Here is a 21,427-nt window from a genome sequence, read left to right on the forward strand (position 1 = left end):
CTGTGAAGAAAAATAATTCCATTAAAATATCTCCCTTACCTAAATTAGATTGAAATTTCTTGGACAGATGTTACCCTTTCTACAGGAGGAGCTCACCAAGCACTAGAAGATTAGAATTTCACATCAGTTTTTTCTTAGAAAAGCATGTCCAGCAATCCTTACTGCTGAATTGCTACTGAGGTCAGAAGAATTCTTGGGAGATTACAGTTTGCCTCATGACCTCACAATGTATATCTGGAGACAAGTCAAAATACAGTCTGTAAAGCAAGAATATGCAGAGTGATGTACTGCCTGGGTACTAGACATATTGAACTGTGGTGGTGTAACCAATTATCATTTGTCACCCAAGATGCTTTAGCTACCTGTAGGCACTTCTAGCCTATTTAAAAAGTAAAATGTATTAGCTGAAAGCTTTCTGTAGCTTTAAATACATACAGAAATTTCTTGGGTAAATCTATGACAAGTAAAGCCCTCCAGATTAAAAAGAACACATAGGGATGGCTGCAATTTGCAAAACAATTTTCTTTCCTTTAAGTCTTGTCTCAAAGTCACACGACTCAGTTTCTCTGGATGATGAAGCCTACGTCCCAATTTCTGCACTGGGCAGTAATTTCAAGGAAGAAAAGGAATGAAGTTTCAAATCTACCCAGAGGCTTTCCTTGAAGCTTATTTGTCACAGTTAAGTGGACTGTAATGTGTTCAATGAACAAAGTCCACTTTCATGGACCTAACTGTAGCCAGTGACTATTGCAGTTGCAGGTATAAATTGCCTAATGGAAGTGTCTCATTGATAACACTGCCAACTCTCTAGAGAATAACCTACAATGAACAAAAAAAGACACTAGTACTTCTGTGAAGCCATGTTCAGCACTGGTTTTTAGTTCTTGTCACGGGATATCTACTGAGCATATTCTGGACAGGCAAACAGGTGTTATCAGAACCTGACCCAGAGGTGTGACCCTGAATTAGCCAAGATCCACTCTCTAGCAAGCACTGCAAACTCCAAAGTTTTACGTGTCTGAAGCCCAGAAAAGGCTCTATCATTTTTACAGAACCCAACACCAAGAACAAACTGAAGGACAGATTAGCAGCAGAACTGTTGATGAGTGCCTGGACTTGCCAACACATAATGATTTTGAAGGCACAAACCACATAATGCTTGTTTAATTGCATCTAACTGGTATGGTGATAAGCTATTAAAAAAGTGCACACTCAATTTACTCCTCAAGCCTATGGCAATATCTCCTAAAAGAGCAATTAAAGCATTAAGATACTAACTGGCAAATAACAAAGAATCTTCCTTAAAAAGACAGCTCATTTTGGTAAAAGACTAGGACAACAAGGTAAACCATAATGAGGTGAGAGAGGACACAATGTGCACATTGACTTATTTTTGTATTTACGAAGGAAACAGAGAGAACTATTTTCTCCATTTAGTTATTTCCTTTACTTGTTAAACTGGTGAAATATGAGATATACGTTTCCCACAACCTGAACTACCAAACTGCAAGTTGCGCATTTATATTTGATTCCAATAGGCAACCTTAACCCAAGGTAGAACAAGGCAAGCACACAAGGCTGCTTTAATCACAAGGTCCTTCTAATGAAGTAATTAACCGGCTTCTTGGTTTTCTAAGATGCTTTACTGCATTAAGACAGAGTAAGTTTTTAATATTACATTATTAAAATTCCTTCAAGGTTTGGATGCATATTTTACAGGGTCTCAGCACTAAAATTCCTTACAAAAGAAATTAGACCAAGACTATCGCTAGCTTTCTCAGTTCGGAAACTTACAGCACAAAAATGCTTTTTCACTAGAATTAAAAACAAACCACTATGTCAAGTCTGGTGCCCTTAGAAGTACATACTCAATGCTGAACCATCCTACAAGGATGAGTTACATGCTGAATGTGCAGATAAGACAATGCTTTAGCCATAAGAACACCACTCCATAAACTGTAGGTTAACCACCATCCTTCGTTTACTGGTACATTAAGACTAGGAATCTCTCTTAGATATGGCTTATCACCAGAAGCTTTTGTAATTCAATTAAAGTGATTCTCCTGTGCAACTGTTTTACTGAAGAAATCAACTGATTACTTTAGAATAAACTAGTAATAGTAATTATAGCAAGAGCAAAAAGCTGTACATGCTTTTTTGGAGTTATCTACAAGTTATTTATACCTGAAGAAAAAGAACGGGCAAACTTTTTATAACTACCTACTTTGCCCAAAAAGAAGAGATCACAAAACCTGAAGTGACTTTATGAACAAAAGGACAAGGCAGACCTCAGAGCTGACCTTGCCATAAAGAATCAGGGTACATATGGGATTCACTAGTTATTTGATTTGTTCCTGATTTATGTAAATCACTCAAACCAGAGAGCTTGTCAGATACTGAAAATTTATTCTCAAGTACAGACTGTGTCCTTTCAGACATCAGCTCTGTAACACGCAGGTGTTATCAGCTACCTGTGCAAACATTTCATTGTCATGTCTATAACCAGTTATTGATCGTTCCTGTGATTTGAAAGCTTCAAAGCTTTAGAGATGGCAGGGTGGGGAAAAGCAATGGGTAAGGTGTCTTACCCAACTCAGACTTACACCATCAGATCACCTTTATTCCAAAATACTGCAAAATCCAAGAGAAACAGCTGCAGCTGCTTCAGAGCATCATGCTTATGTTCTGAATTTAAACATCTCACCAGTATGAATTGATTTATATTTATACAGTTTCTAAGGTAAAACAGTCTTGTATGATTAAATGCACATGCTCTTACTAAGATGTTTGTTTTGGGATGGATGGGGTACTCTTACAGAGCTTCTGCTTCTGCAGCAGGACAGCTGGCTTGACTTTCACAAACATTTAAATCACGAAATACACTAAACAAAGTGTGCCTTCCCAGAAGCTGAGTAGTAGTGTCTGAGAAGGACATTAAAGAGTGTCAAAATCATTTACATTTGATAAAACTTCAACACCTGACATTCAAACAACAGAATAATGATGTTATCACTTCTTTCCTCACTAATGAGCAATGGAAAGAGTACAAAGACAAGAAGAAAACAGTTGCAATACAAAACAGTATAGGAACTCCAGGGCTGGAGCAGTATTTGAAGACATTTTAAAAGCCACTTTAAAAAGTAGCAAGACTGGTTTATTCCTGCAAAATCTAGATGAAGCTTATCCTCTCCAATAAATCTGCAGGTTGTTGGTTCAACTTCCAGTGAATTAAATATAAAATATGACCACCCCTTTCCTAGAAAATTTACTGATGTCCCAGGAACTACTCATGACAAAGGAATTCAAAAGCAACCTGGAACTGTTGAGACAGAAATATTTAGGTCTACTATTAAATGCCTCTGTTATCAACCCTTAATGAGGAAACTATGGGGAATTTTCATATCCAGCACAACTGGAAAGTTTCCTTTCACTCTGGTCTTCCCTGCAGAAGACAGAAGCTTTGTGCTTTAATACTGTGGTAGTTCAAAGAACCTTGGCAACCCATGTTTAAGTAAGGCCATAAAGGCACAAAATTCAGACTCCCCTTTTGAAGATCTCATGCTTTAAAAATACAGTTGTAGAGACAAAATTACTCTGAGTTTAGTAGAGCTACTCCATATTGAGTTAGCCTGGAGTAATCAACAAAGATATGTTTCCTATTCTGTAGGTGGCTTAGAAGAAGAAGTGTCTCCTCTTATCTTGAGCTCTGGTCACAGGAGCTTGACAGACAGTGAGAAAGCATGTGACACACATACAAAGAGCCTTCTTACAAATATTTGAGCAAGCTGGTGTTTATGCCTCTACACTTCTGATTCTGCACACCAGAAGGGAACTTTAACTGTTTCTGGTATCAACATAAACCATTCACATCTACATGCAAGATGGAAACTGCCAGGAAGGATGAGAAATCCCAGCACCGAATTTCCTTACGTATTTGCCCTTCCACTCAAAAACTCAAGTTTGCAGCTACTATGTCAGACACAAATATCCTCCTTAACACTTGCTCTGTAATAAGACTTCACTGAGATAGCATCTTCTGCTTGCACGACACCTCAGCAATAAACTGCCAAAATGGTCTTTTTTTTTTTTTTTTCTTTTGCCAATTGCAGGTGACAAAGATAAATTGTGAGTGATCTGCATTTCAGACTCTTCGGCAATTTATGTAACTTCTGCAGAGGATCATTTTTCCTAAATGGCATCAGAAAATTTCTGCTTAAGACTAGGAAAAGGCAGATTGAGACAGCATGCAACAAAATTGAGTCTAAACTCATAAAACCACTTCACAAACGTACAAGAAGCATTTTTCCTTTACCAAAGCAGGTGTAACTACTAACTAGTAGCTACTCAAACTACATGGTTTCTTTACATTTGAGAGGTAACAACCATAGTTCTTGCTCAAGACACAACACTACCATAGTGAGGGCAGTACCCACACAGGTCCTTAGGCAGAAAGGAGAGCGCCTCTGTGGATGTTTTTCAACCGGTGCTATCAAAGTACCACAGCTAAGAACTGAGTTGTAGAACAATGAATCCTGCCAGCAGGTCACCATCTCACTGTTGAGCAGTTATAGAGAAGTCAGGGGAGTTCCACGCAGACAACTATGATGAGTCCTCAACATCCTGAAGGAGTTCTGCAAGGGATATCTTGACAATATCCAAGCCGACAGGAGCTGACATACAGACCCTTTAGGTAAACTGAACAAGCCTTATCCAATGCTTTAGCATATTCCTAGTTTAGAGATTTCTTTTTTCACAGAACAGCACTTAATTCACAGCTTCAGGTCATCCATGCACTCAACCAATGATTGCACACACTACTTCAGTTCTCTGCTGAAAGTCAATCACTCATCTCACATATATCACATATATCTGAGTTTGCAGAATCTGCCTATACCAGGCTCCAATGCCACTCTCCACAGCAAGGCTCAGGAAAGAGTTTTCACAATCATAAGGCAGCAAAGAAGTTTAAAACCTTCCAAGCTGATCTCTGTACAGGGGTATGACAAACAGCATGTCTCCGTACCATTTCTGGAGAACTGTTTAATTCAAGCAGTACCGATATGTTTCATATCTGTTATTCAGTGGGCTCTGCGGTCCAGGTAACTACCACCATCAGGCAACCAAGTGTCAATTACATCATTGTAATAATGTTTTACATATAGTGCTCAGTAATTTATCAGTATTTTTCTTACCTTTGTGTTTGTTCCAAACTCTGGAGCAGACACAGATATCATTGTTCCTATTTCCGTGCTCAGTTCACTTGCTGCTTTGGTTTCCTTTGTAGTGACAGGTTCTGGACTTCTGACAGAGGTGGGAGATGGCTTCTCCTGTGCTTCAGGATCTCCCTGTTGGGCATCCTTCACCTTCCTGTTCTTTAAAGAACGCTCTTTCCCAATAGGCCCAGGTTTATACTCTTTGTTTTCTACCGGACTCAAGTCTGGAAGCTAAGTTAGTGTTAACTTGTCAGTTATGTCTTCCCCCCCATGTCCTATCCCACAAGAATATTCTAACATGCTTAAAATAATTTTGTTTAAATCTAAATAAACTTTCCTGAAGGGCAAGCATTTTCTAACAGATAAATAACTTGAGACTAAGTTAGCAATACATACATGAAATGCATTCAATTTTGAACATTAGGAATCCAAACTGTTGTTTTCAAGAAATACATGTTTTATGTTAAGTGGTAGAGTTCAACTAAAATAAGATCTAGTTAAAATCTACAGAAGAAAGCCAGCTTGACTCTCCTTACAAGAAAAGCAGAAAACAAGTATAGAAGCCACAAGACTTCATATACATACAGGTTATTTGAATATTCAGAGAATCAGGATTTTAATATTCATAATAAATAATAATATTAATCAGGATTAATATTCAGGGCCCCAGGAAACAGAAGACTCTACCTTCATTTGAAGGTATCTCCATGTATGGATGTTGGCAGCATTTTTCCCTAGGAATTGAGCACTAAGGGGATATCCAGGAAAAATAAAACACCTACGTGCAAGTACTGCCTTATATTGCACACACCCTCGGGGAACCCGAATGCTCTGCTGTTTAAATAGCCATATCCTTTCTGGCTGAGACTACTCAGCCCATTTCACTACAGAGCAGCACAATAATTCCTTGAAGGCAGTCCTTAAAATCCTATTCCTTAAGCTTTGATAGTGGAAAGACAGAAGCTTCTGGTATTGTCTCTATAAATACAAACCAGCTGTTTCAGGAATAGATGAAGACTCTTTACAATACAATGCCTTTGGGGAGAGTGGAGTTTCCCAAAGGTATCTGGTACCCGCAGGAGGCCAGCAGAGACTAGCTTTCAGAGGGAAGGAAGAAAACAGTAGAAGCAGATACCCGAGTTCTGCAATGCAGCAATCGGGAACATCAGCCACACCTCACCCCAAATATTTTTTGCTCTAACAGTTTATAGAGGCAGAAATTCCTCCAGACACTTTAAGGTCACACTTGGAAAGGTAAATTGCTTTGTTTCAAGTATGTTCCTCTTACATTGCCCATATTAGTTCAACAATACTAACCTCCAATCCTGAACATAAGTTTGTATTTAGGCTTCACAGCAAACAATATCACCATGGGCATGGTGAGTGTGTAGGAATTGTTTGTTTGTTGGGGTTTTTTTGGTCATCAAGACAGTTAAAGGATTACAGCCCTCTCATTCAGAAGAGTACACGAAAATGTTAATCTCCAATGCATTTACCTTTTAGTCACACATTTGTCTTTCAACAAAATCTACAGGAGTCTTGATAGCTATAACCAAGCAGAAAAAAGGAATTTTCTACACAGTATAAAGTAGACTCTCTCTCTCTCTCTCTTTATTTAACTTTAGAGTTCAGTATCTTTAAGTGATTTCATGGGGGCAATTTTAGGCCTGCTGCTAGTATATCAGAGATACGGGTTTTGAATGTGCTGGGTTACAACAATTCACCAGCAGTATTAACTACTGCATATTTCTCTGCTGTATGGGTTTTATATTTTGCAATAAAACCCATGAACTGAAGCATACTCAGTGCCTCATGTAGCAGAAGTTAAATTCATTCTACATGTGACTGCACTTTCAGATTTCAGCTTTTTTTTTTTTTTTTTTTTTTTGAAAAAACAAACAAAACCCAACACAAACACAACCAACACAAACACACACACACCCACTCTTCTAGAAAGACAAAAGGGTTGTAATTACATCAGGACTGCTGCCAAATCTCAGGCATCAAGAGGGACTGAAACAGCTGGTTCTCTAAGTGACCAGCCATGTTTATCTGCTATAACCACCTCTTTCTGGGAGTAAGAAGCTGGTGTTGCGTGCTAGCAATGCACAGATAAGTAAGCATTGGAGGTAGAAATAAGGGGAAAGTACATTTCATTAATGTGAAAGATCACTAAGTGTAATCTAAATGACAGGAGGAGAAAGTGTTACTCCTTATGAGTGGTAACAACAGAAATACAAAAAGATGATAATCAAATGGAGCCCTTAAATCTCTGGAGGGCAACCAATACACTTTTTAAATAGAGGTAAGTTTGATTACCTATCCAGTCTTCCTAGATCAGTTGTAAAAAAATTAATTATCCAGACATCTGTGCATTTGAATTTGAGACTTCAAATCAGTGGCTCTAACATTCCTCCCTTTTTTCCTGCTACTTGATGTATTACTCATCTTGGTAATCTGGCTACAAAATTAAGCAGGGCACCACGCATCATTTAGAGGGGGGCAAGGCAGGCATGGTGGCAGGAAAAACTACTGAAACTGGAAATATAGCCAGGGCAGAAACAGAATGCCTGTTTCTAAACAACTCTCAAAGTCTGAGTGAAGTAAGCTCAAGAGAGAACCAAAAACCCCAAACTAAAAAACAAACCCAAAACACTCTACCACATCCACAGTCTCCCAAAAAAGCTATCGCAAATCCATAATCCCACCCCCGCTCTAGCCACATCCCTAGTTCCTAACACAGAACCAATGGATAAACTCTGCTGGGCCAGGAAGCTGTTTATTTACACTTGCTCCTTGAAATGAATTCCCCATCTTCTCTCCAAGAACCAACTTGTTGATTGTTTTAAGAAATATAAAAGGTGAATGAAATATTTATAGGTCTAGCCCTAACTACATGAGTATTCTATTCCATTATTTGTAACCTCTTTTTGGCTGAACTTCTTTAAGTTTAAAAGTCTGTACTGAAGATACGATCTTTTACCTTTTGTGCTTTGATGGGTCCAGCCCGAGGCTGTTTCTGTCTTTGCTCTTTTGGTTCTGGCAGCTTGTCAGCAGACTTCTCAGAGAGTACAGGGCCAACTTCATTGTCACTGCCACTGGAAGCTGGGGCTCCAAACTGAATAGTTTCTATACCAAGATCGACTCCACCTTCCTGCCCAGGCTTTGTCCCCTAGTTAAAAGGTAATCATTTAATGCATTTCAAAAGATTTCTAGATCAGTACAATGCCACTGGTTCAGAAAAGAGCACAGAATATCCTCAGCTGAAAACCACTAAAAGGGTATGTTTACCTTCTGCCAGCAAAAGCAGTATTTGTGACCACAACAGATTTGCAAGAGTAAACAATATATGAATGTGCACTTCCTCCCCCTCAAGTTCCTACTGTTTACATGAGCTCAAGAGTAAGGGAAAAAAAAAAAAAAAAAGCAGTGAAGAAGTATGTAAACAACATCAAGATGATGAACTGCTAGAGAAGGGGGAGAGGGACAAGTGCAATATCAAAATGTCCAGATTCAGGTTCACAACATTTTCCTGAAAGTTCAAAAATTAATGTTCAATTCAAGAGAAACAATGAGAAATTAAAAAAGATTTCCAGATCTCCTTATGCACTTAAATTTGCCTAAGAGAGTCATGTCACATTCTTACAGTTTAAAACAAAGTCGAGACCAAAAAAGCCCAAGAAAAAAAAAACCACAGGACTTCAAATGTAAAATTTAGGGCTATGCAAATTCCATGGGATAAGCAGAGATGATACAGTTACAAAGCATCTACTGCTTTTTGTATCTCTGATTTAAGAAGGGACACAAAAAACATTTAGTTCCTTGGAGGCATCCTGTTTCTGTCTACATTACTGAACTGTACACAAGTGTTCACATGCAAACTAGGCAATATTTTTACTTAAAAAATGCACTAAGAGCTTCAATAGAATCAATAGAAGAGTAAGATTCAACAGAATCTGTGAACGGCTTTGTTTTTATTAAGAGAACAGTTTTTCCATCCTGCAATCATAAAAGCACTAGCCTGTATCCTATGTTTCTGTACTATCTCCTGACTTCATGGGATTCTACACATACTAGTTTAAAGTACATGCACACCTGAATAAATGGATAATCTGTACCCAATTGCAATGCAACATAGTTTGGGTAAGCTTCACATACAGCTACTCTTCTTCCCTTTATTCTTACCTCTGGAGATGTAGCTGAACCAAAAGATGTCAAAGGCTTGTTCCAAGCGCTGACCGAAGGTGGCTGAGGTGGGCTAATGGGTCCCACTGACAATTAAGAAGAGAGTTAAACCCTGCCCCGCAATGTTGCTAAATGCATTCAACTGAAGTTATCAATTGACTGAGAATTAAATTATAGACATCTTGATTAAATAAGCTTTGGTTAAGAAATTGTTAACCTATTCAGCAGTTAACAATATACTACCTATTTAGCTGCTTTCAAGTGGGGCAATCATCATGTTTGGAAAGATGATCAAGCCCGACAAAACACAGATTCCTGAAGGGAGTGACAGCTGCTCATTCACAGTGAATGAAGAACACGACAGCAATGTAAAATACTGAGTAATACCATACTGCGAAAAATCTCTTTTCCTACATATTCATAGGTTACAAGGCTGCACTTGGGAATGCTGCCCTCTACTCCCCATGCAAAATACATTTGTAGGTAGAAATGAGACATTAAGAGAGCGAGCTAGAGCTGGCAGTCGGCATTCTCTAACTACAATGCTTGCCCCTGCTCCAAATCCAAAAGACACCACTTACATTTTTTGGAGATGTCATTTAGAACTGCTGTAGGAGGCACCTTGTTTTCCCATAATTCAGTTCCTAGACCATTGTGAGCCTGGGTGTTTTGCAGAACTTTTCCTGTCACTGCGTATTCTGTGCCGGCTGTCCCTCCTGCAGCCTGGTTTTGTGGCTGAACAGAAGCCTGTGGCTGACCTGGAGTCTGTGTTGTACACGGAGGCTGTGCCTGAGCTTGTGCCTGAGCTTGTGCCTGCTGCGCAGCTGCGGCTGCTGCCTGTTGCTGCTGCTTTTTGGCAAATCTGGGTGGGAGCTTGGAATTCTGACCTCGGCCTTTTTCGCTTGATCCTTTTTTGGTCCAAACCTGTAAGCAGAAGCCAATTTTATTCTTACAGCTGATAGTCTGTATGGACACCAATTGTACATTGTGTAGCAGCAAAAAGCAAACTGGTTAACTCTGTCCTTAAATAAGTTTATTTTTTCAGGGGTATTTAACCACAGGAACAATGATTTCTCATCCGTTTGCCTCTTGGAATCAACTCATTCAAGCAATAGTATAAATCTTTATCAAAGCATGAAAAATGGTGTTTTCAGTTCGCCAGTTCTACCTGCCTGACAGTGCCCAATCAGGAAGTACAGAATTCTAAGATGAATAAGTGAAAATTAGTTTAATTTACTGATTCTGAACAACTTAATATTAACACAGCTATCTACTTATAAATACAAGGTGAAAATATAGCTTTGGAAGGAAGGTCCTGCACACTTCACAACATTCCCAGTACCACAAGGAGCTCTTTCCCACTACAAATGCTGGTTTAGTACCTGCACTGTTTGTTCTTCCTTCTTTCTGCGCTCCTCATCTTGCAAGCGTTTTTGTTGCTTCTTAGACACCACTTCTGTGAAACCATCATCATTCAAGTTAGATTGGGAATCTTCAACTACTGTCACTTCAGGGTGATCATCAATGATCACAACACCTATAGAAAAAGGAAAGGTATAGATGCTGCTGTTTTAACAGCTTAAGATGCAGCGCACCAAGCCAAAATCTGCTTTAGAGTGGAAGCTACTTCCCAACAGATGGCGGCCCTGATTGAAGGTAAGCTTCTGCTTGCCAAATGCTTTGCTGTTGAGCTTGAAGACAAGGAGTTAATCTTTAAGAACTGACAAATTGGAGGTTCCTGTACCAGACTCTCCAGGAAATAAGAACCAAAACATAGTAATGAATATTGAACAGCCTTCCTAGATATTAGCTGTAAGCTTATCATTGATAGCCACTGCCTTTGCTTATGAAGGTTAAGCAAATTATTAGTGTGGTGGAAAATGGTACGAACAAGAGTTAAGATGAGATGATAGAACAAAATTGTTCTTATCTATACATAAAAACACACAATGAGATTTGTCACCTTTTAGAGGCACACACATCGTTAATTAGATATGACAAAGGTAGCAATACTCAAGTACACAATTATTCTGGTGTTTAAAAAAAATCACCTCTCCTTTTTTAAGTTTTCAAACATCTAGCTCTATATGCAGCAAAGCTAGCAAGACTACAAATTCTTGTTAGCATATTATCAATACATACTTGCATAATTATTAAGATCAAATTGAGACAAGGCATCCACTTTTTCCTTAGGCTTCTTTGGACCAGCCTTAGGTTCTTCTCTCTTTTTGCCACTTGCATCCTTGGTGCTCTTCTGTCCTGCAGCAGTAACACCTCCATCCTCCTGATGTATAGAGTTGCTGTTGGTGGGATCAACACCAGGCACAGTTGCTGTCTGCTCTTCAAATGGTCTATATTAGAAAAAATTTGAGAAAATTAATGACCAGCCACAGAGAACACTCAGGAAGGAGCTAACAACATAATGCAGATCCCATTACAGGTCTTTAAGTGTCTACTGTGCAACTTCTTAGCAGGGTCCAGACTCTTACTTTCAGCTCCTCAATGAGAAGAAGCTTAACAGCAAAAGCTGTTTTGAGGACACATCAAACACCCTGCTGCCAAAAGGAACTGCAGAAAAAAAAGCGCATAATTTTATGGTCACCTCTGGCTTGGTCTATGTAGTTAGAGGTACCAAAACTCAACAAGTATGCAGTTCAGTATACTTCAACGGCAGTGAAGCCTTCCATGGGAAAAAACCCAAAACCAAACCAAACAGAAGCTTACAGGATGCAATGTGAGCAAATATAAACAAGGTACAATGAGCTCCACAGGCTCACTTGCCAAAAGCTATCCGATGCCATAAGAGTCAGATTTGCAGCATTCAGACTTTGCTGTGGAACCTGGAATACCCAATTTTTGCTTCAACATCACCGTTAAGTGACTAGCCAAAGGAATTCTTAATAGTTTTAACTCAGAGGTTAAAGCACTGCTCACAAGTTTAAGCCCAGGCAAAACATGAACCTAGAATATAGCAACCTACAAGGATAAGAGTCCTAGAGTACAGGGTAGGCATTCAATGAAGAAATGTCTTGTCCTGCCTCCCATTTATCAGACTACTGTGCACTGTGGCTATGAAACAGTGGGCAAATAGTAACATTAAATAATTATCAAGTTTCAATCAAATTTAGCATATAGAGAAACAAAGTTTAGTTTCAGTGGCAAGCATTTCTCAATACACTTTTCTATGTTAGGTGATCGATCTAAAATGCAATGCAGCAATTTACGTATTAACTACAAACCTCCTCACATTAACATTTCAGCTTGCATCCAAATCTTGAGAAACATAGTTCGACTCAAACAGCACTGCAATTTTTTTTAATTAGGTATTTTTAACACTGTGCAAACAAGAATACTCTGCTTTTAGCTTCATGTTCCAAGTGTCTGTATACAAACAGACAAAATAGGAAGTATGCAGCCACAGGTGCATGTGTTTGTCCTACTCTCTCTTCTACCATTTTACAAATCTAAAATAACTACTTATGATTTTGAACCACAAGAGGACAACAGAAGACCATGACCATATGTGCTTCCTAACAGAAGCTGGTACTCACCCTCTTTTTCCACTTCTGGGTGGAGGACCACTCCGCCTGTCACTCCTAGGCCCTGAGAAGTTCCTCCCTGGTTTAGCTGGCCCATTATTGCCACGTCTGTTTTGACGGTCTATTCCAGGCCGCTGACTAGAGAAACTTCTCTTGGCTATTTCCCTTTTTGGAGCTCCAGTGTTTTCTCCTGCCTTTGCAACCACCTGTGCTGCTATGTCTGCTGTTTTCTTCTCATCCCTCTCCCGCCTCTCATTGAAGTCACTGCTTTCTGAGGCTGTTTCCCACTCTTCATTTGCCTGGTCTGAAGAATTCTGGTTTGACAAGTCTGGTGTCTTACTTCCTGACACATCCAGAGCAGTGTTGGAGGGCTCATTAACTGCATTACTAACTGTGGCACTTGTTGATGAGCTGGCTACCACCTCATTTATCTTTGATGCGGCCTCTCTTTCTTTTAGGCGCCTAAAACGTGGTGGCTTATCTTGCCTTGGAGGCCGAGCAGGCCTTTGTCTTCTTGGCCTCTCTCTATTTGGATCAAACTTTCTCTCAAATTTTGGAGGTCTTTTATCAACTGGTATAGGACCATAATGTTCATTTCTTCTCGGAGGCTCCCCATCTTCTGGTTTAATGATCTCTGTTTGCCTAGGGTTCCACTGATTGTCTCTGTAGGCTGGTCTCCTTATTGTGGATGGACGTGGAGGACGCCCACCAGGATCTCTGCCACCACGTCTATACATTCCCCCTCTGCCTCGTCTAGAAGGCTCTCCTTTAGGAAGAAATCCTGGTTTGGGTTTGTTCTCATCATCTCTTATGTATGTTTTTTCTAGGGATCTGTTGTCTACCCTGATATTGTTTTCAGGTTTGAACGACAGGGGCTTTGGAGGCTTCTTGCCATCAGCTCTCTCTTCTCTTTTTGGGTGCTTGCCTTTGATTAGGCTTTCTTTGTCTGACAGCAGCGTGTCACTTGCGCTTTCATGAACTTCGCTGTCAGAATCTGTCTCTGAACCATGCTGTCGCCGTCGTTTTGGGATTACTTCAAAGTCAGAACTCTCACTGCGAGTTTCGCTCTCTTCTCTTTGCCTAACAGGCCCCCGAAGGCACGTGGTCTGATCTAGGCTTAGGATCTCTGTAGTGTGGGTACTCTCTATTATGGCCTCTACTGCCCCGACCACGTCCTCCGTAAGAACCCCTGTAGCTACGACCTCTAGAATAATACTCCCCACGACCTCTGCCTCTGTATCCCTGATCTGGGAACCAGTCTCTGTCCCTAGCCTCTTTCCAGTATGTCCTAGGTGGTAAGCCAGGCTCTCTTTTTACTGGTCTGGTTTCTAAGCGTGGTTTCTCTACAACCTCTTTGCTAACTACCTTCTCAGTCTGCTTCTCTTCCTTCACTGCAGTAACTGGCTGCTGAACATGTGGCTGCTGCTGTGCTGCTGGTTGAGCAGGTGGCTGCTGCTGTACTGCAGGGGGAAGCTGTGGAGCAGCAGGCTGGGCAGCTGGTAGCTGCTGCTGGACTGGAGGTGTGGGTGGCTGAACCAGAGCTTTAGCTGCAGTCTCAGTTTGACTGCTCTCCTGGCTTGCTGGCGTTGGAGCAGCATCCTGGGTTATCTTCTTAGCCAGAGCGCTGCTAGTGGCGGATGTCTCTAGCTCAGCCTGAGGCAGTGGCACTTGAGGTGCTTCCTTTTTGTCACTTTTTTCAGACTTGCTAGGTTTCTCACTAGCTGTCTTTTCTCCTTCTTTCTCCTTCCTCTGTTCACGCTCTTCTCTCTGCTCACGCTCTTCCTTCATATCTCTAAGCACAGGTTTTTTAATAGGACCTGATCTTCTTACTGGTCTATCGCTGCCTTCATCTCTCCTGCCATAACCTGGCCTAGGACCCCATCTTGTTTCAGACTTAGGTTTGAAAGTTTTTTCAGGTTTTGGTCCTTCTGATGTTCTATTATTGATCAAAATTTCTTTTTTTGGCTTAATCTCAAGTCTCTCAATTGTCTCCTTTGTCTCAACAGGCCTGTTATTTAATTTAGGGATATTTGTTGCTGTCTCATTCCTCTGATCTTCTGATTTTAGAGAGTGACTTGAACCATGGGAAATGCTTCTCTTTAGTGAAGAGTGACTTTCCCCCACAGACACCAATTCTTCTGGAGAGCTATGTGTGACTTTCTCATTCACTCCTTCAAAATTAACTGCTGTGTTAGGTGTGTCAGTTTGGAGAGGTTGTACATCTTCCAAAGGCCTGCTTGGGAACTTTTGTACCTCCACCTCTCCTGATTCTCTGAAAAAGTCTGTCTTTGGATGAGAGTCCAACTGGTTGTGTTCTACAGGATAAGCAGCAGCAGGGACAGCAACTCGTTCTTGCTCCAAGTGTGCCTCAGACCTAAGCAGCAAGCAATTAAGAATGTTAGAGTGGGGGAAAAATTTTTACTCATAAATATTTACTTAAATCAAATAATCTTCTATTTATATGAAGGATTAATGTCAGTTCTAGGAAATAACAAGTATTAATTTTCATAGTGGCTTCTAGTTGTAGAGGTCAATTTTATTCTATCCTGATTAAGAGTTCAGTGTCAAAGTACAATTAGCTATAGGAATTTTATTATCGTTACTGGCTATACATACCATTTTAAATGGAACCCCCAAGTTAGCAGACTAATGTCACAATTATTACCCAGACAGCAGTAGAGCAAAAAGAATTTTGGGGTACTTTTAAGATGTAGAGGAAGCCTTTGTGACCATTTATCATGCAGCAAACGTCAAAAGTGACTGTCTTGCTTTATACCACTTGTACTTAACATACCACTTTTGAAACTAATATACATCAGACAGAAGTTCTCTGATATGGGGAGGATGGAGAACAGATGGAGAACAGGACAACACTGTAGGACTGTTCTACAAAACTGAAAAATTAAAATATTATGGCAATCACCATTCATCAAATTATGTTAAGGATCCTAAACAAGGGGTGAATTGTCTTTCTACACCCTACTACAGAGCAGCATATGTCTTTTGTTTTATAGAACAGTGCCAAGTACATGGCATCGCCCAGTCACAAGTCCTTTTAAAGTTCTGTGTGAAGAGCAGCTATAACTCCGTCAGCTTAAACTGTGTTTTGCAATGTAAGTTACACAGCCAAGTGTGTAAGTATGTATGGCTTGGAGAAGTGACACGCAGGAGTACATCACTCAGGCTTACCTCAAATCGTCAGGCTCTTCTAACACTTTGGGAGGAGAACTAGATTGCTGAGGTTCTGCATGGGGGTATGGATCCGACCCCCACATCATGCGGGGCTCTGACAAAGGAACAGTGTGCTCTCTTGCTGAGCGAGCTATATGTTCAAATGAATCTGAACTGGTTGCTGACCCCTCTATCTGGTCTCTTCTCATCAGTGGTTTGGGAGGCATAATTCCTGAGCAAGATGTAAGTTCAACAATTAAAACAAGTTTAACATTAGCAAAGAAACCTACCTCAAGACTAACAAAGCATATTAGGAGGTACTGAAGAACACTACTCTCTCTCCTCCGATCTCCTTTCCTCTGTACCTTCCGTTGTTGAAACCAAATGTCTATTCACTGCCATTTAACCTCAGAATGGCTAAATCATATTCACCGCTAGTACTCTACGTACCAACAAAAGGAAAAGCTGTGTGCTTCCACTATAATGCAAAGAACCAGGTCTGTAGACCTGTAAACTTGTGGGTGAAGTTTCTGCTGTAAGATCTGAATGGCAAAAGGCAAGATGAGTGTACACACATGTTTTTTTGTACTCTGTTAAGGACTCTGGGTCCTTTTTTTTTTTTTGTAACATTTAAAAGAAATTCTACAGTTTTCACTGTCTTTGCTCAGCCTGCCATTTCCTCTGTTCATTCCTTGCACTCATTCAGGATACTCATTCCCTTGCTCATTAGCTGGACAAGTATCTCCATTACATTACATGTCAGACTTGTATTATTTATACATAATAGCTTTCCTAACTGCAAGTCAGATGGCCATTCCACAAATTAAAAAGGACTTTTTAGTGCTAAGAACCTGAAAGCACAAATTTAGTAAGGCTCTAGAGTCTAATGCATAATATAAAAATAACAAAATCTCATGGCTTTTTTCAGTAAGCCATGTGGTATCAAGTGCTAACATGTAACGAAACACAAATGGTAAATACACTATTTTTCTCAAATAGTTCAAACTATCTGATACCAGCTTTAATATCTGTAACAAAGTAAGGCTTATGCTGACATTCTGAATACATCCTTAACTGTCACTAACATGCCTACAATGTGAAAGTTGTGATTTTACTTTACAGTCAAAGATACGCATTGACACGACTATCATTTTTCCAGTATTATTAAAATCTATTTTGTCTCAAACAATGAAATAATGTAGTTTTCTTCTTAAAAAACCCCACCCATTCGCTGTTACTATACACAGTGTGGTTAGGGAAAGACTTCTATTTCAAAACCAAGAAAGTTCAACTGTCAAAAAATGCTGCCAGATTTTACCTGGATGAATAGGAGGCATATCCATTGCAGGTCTTCCTGACATCATTCGTGGGTCCATGTAAGACTGCATCATAAGCCACCGTGGATCAAAGCCCATTGAAGCTAAATGCTGAGGATGCGGCTGCATGGGCTGGTAAAGGGGTCTGTGCTGGGGAGGCGGGACAGGGCCACTAGAAGGCTGTGAGGGAGCAGACTGTGGAAGGACACCTTGCTGTTGTTGCTGCCACTGCTGCTGTTTCATTTGCTCCTGCATAACAGAAAACAGTATTACCAGACTTTTTGTTAAGATGAAAACTTGAGCAGAATTCAAATAACCCTTCGAAACAACAAGTACAGTTATCTCCAGGACACTATGAATTCTAAAAGTTAATTGCAAACATGCATCAGGACAAACTAGGAGAAAAGGGAGAAAACCAGACCAGACAATTTAGAATAGATATAGTTTTGCTGGTGTTCAGCTGAGACACAGAACAACCTATACTTCATGCATGTCATTAATGCAAAGTGCTCTTCAGACCATAGGACCCAACTGAAATTACATTTGTGAGTGTCATACCCTTTAAGGAAAAGCTGCAGAAACAATGATCATCAAACCCCAGGTTCCATAGGCAACCACCGGGCAATGCTCTACTGCCAGCAACTGATGGAAGAAACAGGCAGTTTTAAAAGCCTCTCTTGCCTTCTGCTCACTTACATTGCAAGTGACAAGAAGTGTTTCATGCAGAGCAATTCCTGCCAATACCATAGATGTTATTGAAGCTGGGAACCAACAACTTAAGCTTTTTGGAACTCCTATGGTCATGTTCTTACTCAGAATGAGACAGAAGACATCATTCTTCTAATGAGCTTCCTTCTTTTAATGAACTGGTTAGTTACCTGTTGCCTCTGAAATCTTGGTGGTAATGATTTCTGGAACTGTTTAGAATAGCCTGAGGAAACAGCAGGACGAGGCTGAGATCCTGAATCTGGCTCACTCTCATGAGTCACTTGTGAAATCTCTTTCTCATTCCGACTACTATCTTGTCGGGTAAAGACTGCTTGATCTTCTGAAAAAAAAACCGACCCCATGGGGGAGACAAGAGTGAATCTTGAAACTATGACAACTTAACCAGAACATCAGATAAAGGATGTTGTTCTAAAATGAAAACAGTCTGCATTCTCTAACCTCACAGTCTTAGTTTCCAAAACCAATAAAGGCAAAAAAAAGGTAAGAATGACCCCTCAAAACAAAACAATTGTTGTTAATATGTCTCTCAGTGTCCCTTTTAAACTCAAATACACTGGGTAATCAACCACTGGCATTTAGGTTGTAACTATTATGTGATTTAAGAAGTGCTGTATCAATGCTACCATATTACATTTGAATCAACTTTTTTTATGAACCAAGGTTCGGTTTTACAATCACTTTTATCCATTTAAAGGATAACACAACCTTATTAAGCATAGTCTAACAGTTCTCTCGTGGCATTCAAGTTCCACTACAAAAAGTGCACCAAGTTTAAATACGTGCTCTTTGTGTCTACTTCTCTAGGCTCGCTGAAAGAATAGAATAGCTGAAATAATTTACATTGCTTTTTAGCAACAGAAGTTGCTGACCCTCCTTTAGAAAGAAAAGAAAGCCTGATTTTCTTTCTGTATTCTTCAAAGTCCAGCCTAAATCCCAGAACCCATTTTTCCTTTAACATTTTGATGAGTTGGGCAAACAGGTCTAGCTCAAAGGACAGTTAGCAGCTGTAATGTGCCAGGAAAACAAATGGTCTAGATGCACTAGGTTCATTAGGTATGCAAATTAGACTCCTAGATTACAACTATGCTCTGTGGCTCAGCTTTAAGACAGACAACTCCTACTTGTGTGCAAGCATACCTTTTTCTTCCTTGTTATTTCTGGTTTCACTTTCTTGTTTTTCTACTACAGGTGTTGCCACAGGTTCTACAGGCTCAGGAACCTCATGTGCTGGTTTCTCATCTTCTTTCTCCTTCTCACTCTCCTTCTCTTCTTTCTCCATCTCCTTTTCTTTCTCTTTCTCCCTTTCCTGCTCTTTTGCCTTCTCCAGTTTTTCTTTTTCTTCTTTTTCCTTTTCCTTCTCCCGCTCCCTTTCTTTTTCTTTCTCCCTTTCCCTCTCTTTCTCTCTCTCTCGCTCCCTCTCCTTTTCCCTCTCCCGCTCCCTTTCTCTTTCCCTCTCCCTCTCTCGCTCCCTCTCCCTCTCCCTTTCCCTTTCCCTCTCTCTCTCTTTCAGAGGGTCTTCCCGGGAGGGTTTTGTCACACAGCCAAATTTCTCATTTAACCGTTTTAGCTTTTCGGCACAAGCGGCTTTTCGCTGTTCTTCCATTCTTCTTTCTTCCTCTTCTCGCCGCTTACGGGCTCGCTCAACAGCAGCGGATATCTCTGACTGCTGTCTTCTCCTCTGTTTCCAAATTTCATCTTCATCTGGTACTGGTTTAGGGGGAAAGGGTCCCTGCCTTCCAGGTCCTACCTGGCGATCAGGGGGAGGAGGGTGCTGCAATATTAAAATCAGTTAAGTCAAGTTGAACATGTATGATATAAATAGCCAGCTGAAATATTACATTTTAACTATTTGTTGACACATGTATTTGCATGGCACCTTTAAAAAGCAAGATTTGGAAGAAAAAGCAAGCCCCCACCTTCCTGCTCCAGTTCAGACTCATGCAACCTGAGCTCAGAAAGGAGAGGTAAAGACTCAGTTGGGCTTATGTCACTCCTCTCCCCATCACCAAGGCAAAGTGACAGCAAAGATGACAAACATCTTTTAGATTTGTTTACAGGCTGCTCTAAATCACAGAGACTCAGGGCAGATCTCAGACAAAAGTCCCCCAAGGAGCCAGAGAAATTCCAGGTAGCTCAGGATAACAGAGATTTTAATAAGGCGTGTTGAAAATTGGTAAGAAGCTACTGCATACACATTTTGTTTGGGACTTCATCTCCCTGTCTGCCTCGACAACCAGCCCTCCAGCACTGTTCCCATGCCCATGTCCTCTCTAGTTCCCAAATGGGACTGGATAACTGAAAGCTCTTGAAGTTCTCATGCATGTCATATGCCACTTACAAGATGGGGCTGCTTTACACAATTAGCAGCACGGCTGTGTTGGGGTCCCATTCTTACTGGCCCCAGTCACTATGATCATTTTAGTTGTTAAAGAAAAGGCTCATTCCTATGTGAAGCATATTTTTACTTTCCTTAGTCAAAAATCCTTCCACCACAGCATTAAAGAATTTAACTCAAGGAAATAAAGACAATTCTAATCTTTCTTACCGGTGGTAGAATAGATTTTGGATGAAGAGCAGGACCACCTCTTTCATGTATAGAAGGCTGTGCTGGACCCCGATCCTATTGGATCAAACACAGTACCAGGGTTAAGCAAGCTCATAACAACAGTCGTGCTAACAAATTTTAAATTTACTGTTTTCTACTGCATTAAGATACTATACCTAGTGAACTATCTGCACACAATACAAATTTGCATGCAAAACAAGGGCAAGAACATTTCCACTTCATGTACTGAAGATTACTTCATTGAAGTAATGTACTTCATTACTGAACAATTACTTTAGAAATTCCCACATCCAAATTCCAGAGTTTATGTTACTGCACTGTTTTTTCTCTCAGATTCAGTGTAGCTTCAAACCTTGAAAGACGTGATCTTTATATACAGAGAAAGTGCAAGTAAAACTAATTCAGGATCCCCCAGCTTCATTACTGCTGGTGTCAAGAGAAAACATTTCTGGGAAATTTTCAAAGCCAACAGTAGCTTTTCCTGTGGGGGGTGGGGTGGGGCAAATTAAAAAAATAGGGCTGAAGCAGACATAAGCTGAGGTGGTTGCCACTCGTCCTCTACTAGAGGATAAACCAAAAACCAAAATGGCTGAGCTGATGAACTCTACATGGTCTGTATAAAAATCTATCTGCCTGCCAGAACATTCATTCACTGTCACAGGGATGGACAGACAAGAGTATAGAGTTAAAGCTTGTCAGTTGAGTCAC

The 21,427-nt window shown here is 40.3% G+C and overlaps 1 protein-coding gene across 1 annotated transcript in view; it reads right to left on the reverse strand.

Annotated features, from left to right (window-relative positions):
• Positions 1–21,427, reverse strand: part of PRRC2C (proline rich coiled-coil 2C) — an 80,475-nt gene that overhangs the window by 23,748 nt on the left and 35,300 nt on the right. Inside the window, 13 exon segments of the mRNA XM_041127632.1 lie at positions 5,193–5,444; positions 8,197–8,385; positions 9,399–9,484; positions 9,980–10,322; positions 10,781–10,935; positions 11,541–11,749; positions 12,950–14,028; positions 14,030–15,311; positions 16,127–16,340; positions 17,427–17,673; positions 18,303–18,472; positions 19,291–19,924; positions 20,699–20,773. Coding sequence (XP_040983566.1) covers positions 5,193–5,444; positions 8,197–8,385; positions 9,399–9,484; positions 9,980–10,322; positions 10,781–10,935; positions 11,541–11,749; positions 12,950–14,028; positions 14,030–15,311; positions 16,127–16,340; positions 17,427–17,673; positions 18,303–18,472; positions 19,291–19,924; positions 20,699–20,773 — 4,935 coding nt within the window.

The sequence above is a fragment of the Aquila chrysaetos genome, chromosome 12, assembly GCF_900496995.4.
Source record: "Aquila chrysaetos chrysaetos chromosome 12, bAquChr1.4, whole genome shotgun sequence".
NCBI classification, from domain to species: domain Eukaryota; kingdom Metazoa; phylum Chordata; class Aves; order Accipitriformes; family Accipitridae; genus Aquila; species Aquila chrysaetos.